Here is a 6,019-nt window from a genome sequence, read left to right on the forward strand (position 1 = left end):
TCCAAACAGGTGTTTTTGGAGCATTCCACTTCTTTTCCAGTCTTTAGTTGCTCCTGTCCCAACTTGTTTGAAACATGTTGCTGCATTTAATTCAGAATAAGAATCCATAAGCAAAAATCAATGAAGCTGATGAGGTACAATATTAAGTATATTGTCTTTGTACTGTTTTCATTGAGTATATGTCAAAAAGGATTAGGAAATGATCACACTTTGTTTCATTTGTTTTGTGTAAGTTGTACAAGCACCCTTTCCTCTGGATGACCTGGTTGCGCTCGCTTTACACTCCAAAACACCAAACAAGCCATGTAGAGTGGAGCAGTGTGCTCGTCTTATTGAAGCGAAGGGTTTAAAAGTGTTAGCTGAAAAAAACAACAAAGAGCTCATCAGTGGCAAAGGTGACAAGCATGAAGCAAAGTGTGAACGGAAAGTCTTCACGCGAGCGTGCTGGAGCGAGGGACAGGGCCTGGGAGGGGCGGGCGGCGGCTGATGCGGGGGGGGGATGGTGATGATGAGAACAGACACGAGCCACATGAGGCCCCCTGACAATGCAGGAGTCCCCTGCGGTATGTCCAGCAGTCTACTTATGCACACACACACACACACACACACACACACACACACACACACACACACACACACACACACACACACACACACACAACAACTGCAAATACACGCATGCACACAAGCACGCAATATTAATGCTACAGCTGTGAATTTGTATAATAACAGTATTAATTTAGAAATATGAAAATCATGTAAATCTTTAGTGAAAAGTGTTTGAACAAATTCATTCTGCTCCTCACTATCGCGGCCACTGTATTATTTTCTGTTTCTGATTTCTAATGATTGCACTCCCTCTAGTGGTGTTATGTTTTATAGCTGTTGCATTGCACCTGTCTACACACATGTATACTGTGTTTCTTGCATGTATATGTGTAAAAATCACCATTACTGAAAAGTCACTGTCCATCACGCAACAGCATTGCTTTTATTTTGCTGCTGAACGGGTCAACAGCAGCACAGCGAAGTTGGTTTGATAAACCGGATTTAAATTTAAACTATGTGGGGGAAGTTTCATACACAATTCATTTTGGCAGCGAAAAACATCCTAAATTTGGTTAGGCACCGTTTGTGGAACCACGCTGGCTGTACCACACATGTTGTGGACACCAGAAGTCATTCCCAGTTTGCCTCACCAACACACCGCTGGTCCCCCTCCACCATGAGGGTGCCTTTAAAACGATATGCCTTCTGGGGTGTTCTTTTATGGGCTGCAGTTGCACCATTGACTATTGTATAATTCTCTTCAAATCAGTTTGTTCCCCCTTCTCCCCCCTTTTTTTAGCCCACCCCTGACTTAACAACCAGAAAAAGGTCACATTTCTGAGAAGTGACTCCCATGCATGCTCCATGCTGGGTCGTCACTTTCAATTTCCTAAGACCTTTCATGTCACACACCCATCAACCCAGAAAGCTGCAAACACACTACACACGACCATGTGTGCCACTTTCATGGTGCCAGTGTGACATATAAAACAGAATACTGTTAAATAAAATGCAGTATATTGTAACCAGTCCTTTTGACTGGATTACATTTGGGTATTGTGTTTAGGTATTTAAGTGCAGAGTTACTCCAAAAAAGAAGGCAGGCATTGTTGTAGTTTCAAGCTTTTGGCATTCCTTTAAAATCATAATCTGGAGCAGGTTTAAAGTATGCACAGATGTAAAAGTCACTTTCATGACATTCGTAGTCAAAATGGGTTTCCACTGCTTATTTTAGGAAGTGAAAATGCGTGAGCAGAAGTGATCGCCTCCTTCTTTTCATGTCCTTTTGCAGTATTTAACACCGAGAGACCCTCAGGACACCTAGCGAGCACTCGGCAAACGACTGTCCTTTCCTTTTCCAGAACGCCGTTCAAATGGTGGCGTCGAAATGTTTAACTCTGCGCCCAAAATTAATGGAGCGTGAAACATAGGCCTGAAGTGCAGCGGGCTCCTCACCTGCAGGTGACATTGTCTACATGGAGCTCTCATTGTGACCTAAGTGAGCTGTATTATAACCGCATTTGACTGGTGACAATTAGTGACCTTTTGCCTATCCAGCAGCCATCCATTTCAATTATAGCAACCTGGAAAGCTTCGGTGGGCGAGCCAGATGAGATACTGGAGCTGGTTTACTTCTACTGTTAGCTCGGCCGCTGTAATGTACTTTGATATGATTTAGAACAGTGCTGGAGAGTTTTTTGATTGAGGTTTTAAGGGTTAATAATAAAGCTTTAGTGGATATTACGCTATTCTTCTGAGCAAAATGATCTTTTCTATAAAATATCAGCCAGGGTTTCTTTGTCTGAATTTGCAAACTGCAGCTGCATCTTCCTTGCTGAAGCAGAGTTGCGGTGCCACATTTCTACTACTAGAACTATTCTCAGAATCTAACATCATGTTCTTTTTTTCCAGTTTAGATTGTTAACATGTTTTTAATCTTTTGGGGGGTTGGTGGTTGAGATGTATGTAGCTGTGACAAACTGTGAGTGATTCATCCACACATCACAGGATCGTGCCTCTGCACAGGCACCAGCAGTGCTACAGCTTCCTCCTATATCTTCCATCAGCTCCACTTCAGGCCTGCCTGCCTTCACCTCAGCCACATAGAGTAAAGACCTGAGAAACCTCAGAGGCAGCAACGTCTTATAAAACCTCAAACTCTATCACTTCATCTGACCTTTCTCAAAAACACATTGTATTTACTGCAAGCAGGAGCAAACACATGCATGCATGTTTTATTAAACTGTAGCCACTGCACATCACATTCCAGATGCTTTTGTTCAAAGCATTACAATCCACGCATTTAACGTCTTCACAAGCAAGTTGGATATCATCTTATATGTGAGCATATGTGCACAATCACTATTTGCATATCTCTCTTTCACTGCCTCTCTATCTCTTTCTCTCTCACACGCAAACAAGACCTCTGCAGCACTGCTGTGCTACAGATCATAAACTGTGAGGTCTGCACTCAACTACTTCTGTCTTGTCCCTGGACTGAAGGTGGCAGCACAAATCTCTGGATGCTTGGCTGACATCTCTCAGTGGGTGTCTGCACACCACCAGAAGCACAACTCATCAGCTCATAGAGTCTGTAGCTCATTTCTACAGGAACTTTTCAGATTTAAACATTAATAGAGATGTGATATCAATAAATTCCAAAAACAATAAAATAGCACAAGACATACATTAAATCCATACACACATCGTACTGGTTTGTAGTAGATGTAACTAGTTAACATACTATAATATACTAAAACAGAGGGGACGATGAATCTAATAAATTTGCTTCAATGTTGTCAGTGAAAAGCTATGAAACAGCACACTGTGACACTGTGCAGTGTGTCAGCTACCTACTGGGGTCACAGTATGACAAAGCTTGACAGACATATGATGTCAAAAAGGAGAGGTGGGATTTGAACACTGCACACAACATCTCCAGAGGTATTTAAAGTATCGCAGCTCAATTTACAAGCACAACCACCTGACTCAGGAGGATTAATAGTGAATGAACTTGGGAAGCCCACCTCTTGCTGTGAGTACTCTATACTATGATGACCTGTTTCTATAGCTCAGTGGTCTCTTGTTCTTTTCCTTATGCACACTGATTCATCTCTAATGCTTTATCATTTACAGTGATCCTCTCCTCAACATGACAGCTGGGGTGGTTGTTGAAAATATTACCCTGGACTCAGCTGAAAACTCTCCAAACCAGAGCAGCTGTGATGTGTTTGTCTACCAAAGAGCTGCAGTGGTCCTCTTCCCAATTTTCTACTCTGTGGTTTTCATCATCAGCGCGTGTGGAAACAGCTTGGTTCTGTATGTAATCTGCCAGAGGAAGCAGAAGTTCAACTCCACCTCCATCTATCTGGTCAACCTTGCTCTATCTGATGCCCTGTTCACTCTGGCACTGCCTGGCAGAATTACTTACTACATCCGCCACTTTGACTGGCCCTTTGGCGACCTTCTCTGCAGACTGACCACACTTCTCTTCTTTGCAAATACCTATGCAGGTAATATTAATGCTTTTGTCAAAATTTGAAAAGTACCGTTTAGCCTAAATTCTTGACCTCTACCTTCAGTTGTGATCTGTGAAGTTAGAATTTTGTTTTGCCATTCTTTTCTGTATTCTATATTCTGTTCTGTCCATAAGCTGTTTTACATAGTCACTATATTGCCAACAGGTATTGGCTTCATGACTTGTATCAGTCTGGACCGATACCTGGCCATGGTGCATCCACACCGGCTGCAGTGTTTGCGGAGTGTGAGGGTGGTTCGCAGGGTCTGCTGCCTGGTCTGGGCTCTGGTATCCCTGCAGACAGCTCCCCTTCTGTTCCGCAGCATGCTGCATGAGGACCAGGAAAGACACACCTGCATGGAGTACTTCAACTTTGAGGGCTCTCTCTACACCCCTTATCTCTTGCTTCTGGCCTGCGCCGTCTCCTTCTGCTGTCCACTTGTCATCATCATGGGCTGCTACGCCAAGATCAACCTGAAGCTGCGAGCTGCAGCCAAGCACAACTCTGTAACGGGTCGATCAAAGAGGAATCATAGGGCCAACACCATTATTCTCCTCATCCTCCTCACTTTTCTCACATGCTTCAGTCCATACCACCTCAACGTTATGCAGTTTATGTCCAGAAAGATACATCACGAGCCAACCTGCGAGGAACTGAGGGCCTTTAAGATGTCCTTACAGGTAGGAACTGTGTTTGTTCATGTAACTTCAAACATTCTTCATCAGTTTCCTTTTCACACTCTATCCTCTTCCTGCAGGTTACCGTCTCACTAATGAACTTCAACTGCTGCTTGGACCCTGTCATCTACTTCTTTGCCATTAAGACCTACAAGAAGCGGGTGTTGAGCCTCTTTAAGGACTATCTGTACACTTCTGGTGCCTCCTCCAAAATGACAGCTGAGAACAGCAGCAGCAACACCTGAGAGAAACCACAGCTGAGCTTGCAGGAGATATGCCCACAACCAGAGACACAGAAAAGACCCAGTTTTCTGTGTTCAGCTTGAAAACGCCTATTTTTGTCTCTCATATTGATGCTCTCTTTGGAAAGGACTAACAAGTCTTTCACATGAGATATCGTGACAAATTTGTATGTACATATGCATAGTTGTCACAATATCTTAAGTGTCACTTAAAAATCTCTTCGCCTTGTTAAAGTATTGAGCACAATGATGTTTGAGACTTAAACTGTCTAAAATGCGTTGTCCCATATCTATTTTATTTTTCCTTTTACGTGAAGGTGTGTATTATTGCCTTTCTTATTCTTTTTGCCTTTCTTGTATGTGTGCCATGTAGTAACAGTTGTGTCATATAGTCTTGTTCATTTATTTTACCAGTTTATAAGTATTTGTGTACACAGCTCATCGTTTGATTGTGTATGTGTGTGGACTGAAGGAAATATCCTAGATATATAAGCTAAGCTTTTACTTTTCTTTTCTTTTCAATGATGTACTTTCACTTCCTTTGTGTTTTTGCCTCATGTCAAGTCAAGTGGCAAAAAGCTTCATGTGTGTTAGTTGATGTAACTAGTTTATTATTGGACACTGGTGCATATTGTTGAGGAAATCTGCACCTTCCATCAAAACATTATTCCTCTGGTCTCCTCAGTACTATGTATTTTCCATTATGCAAAAACTATGGGTATGTCAGAATGAGAACATGTCACATATATCTCTTTTGCACCCACATCTGAGTTTTGTGTGGGAGTACATAGATGAATACGATCACCACTTCCTCACACAGCTTTCCTGCTCCCCCTCAGAGGCCTCATTCCTGCTGGGTCCCGTATCTTGTGGTGTGGCTGCTCTGTGTGTGTGTGTGTGTGTGTGTGTGTGTGTGTGTGTGTGTGTGTGTGTGTGTGTGCGTGTGTGTGTGTGTGAGTGTGTTACAAATTTCAGCAGGTGCACACTGTTTATAGTGCAGAGTACCATATTTAAATTTAACCTTTAACATTTC

The 6,019-nt window shown here is 42.6% G+C and overlaps 1 protein-coding gene across 1 annotated transcript; it reads left to right on the forward strand.

The window, feature by feature from the left end:
- The first annotated feature begins 3,700 nt into the window (after positions 1–3,700).
- On the forward strand, positions 3,701–4,989 carry LOC139340733 (G-protein coupled receptor 183). The gene is made up of 3 exons (XM_070976670.1): positions 3,701–4,061; positions 4,233–4,747; positions 4,825–4,989. The coding sequence occupies exons 1-3, from the start codon at positions 3,701–3,703 to the stop codon at positions 4,987–4,989; spliced, it is 1,041 nt and encodes a 346-aa protein (XP_070832771.1).
- Positions 4,990–6,019: the final 1,030 nt, after the last annotated feature.

This window comes from Chaetodon trifascialis, chromosome 12, assembly GCF_039877785.1.
Source record: "Chaetodon trifascialis isolate fChaTrf1 chromosome 12, fChaTrf1.hap1, whole genome shotgun sequence".
Taxonomy (NCBI): Eukaryota; Metazoa; Chordata; class Actinopteri; order Chaetodontiformes; family Chaetodontidae; genus Chaetodon; species Chaetodon trifascialis.

Coding starts and splice junctions, on each gene's coding strand:
- LOC139340733 (XM_070976670.1), top strand. CDS start 3,701: ATGACAGCTGGGGTGGTTGTTGAAAATATTACCCTGGACTCAGCTGAA. Junction 4,062..4,232: donor CTTTGCAAATACCTATGCAG/GTAATATTAATG, acceptor TATTGCCAACAG/GTATTGGCTTCATGACTTGT. Junction 4,748..4,824: donor CCTTTAAGATGTCCTTACAG/GTAGGAACTGTG, acceptor CTCTTCCTGCAG/GTTACCGTCTCACTAATGAA.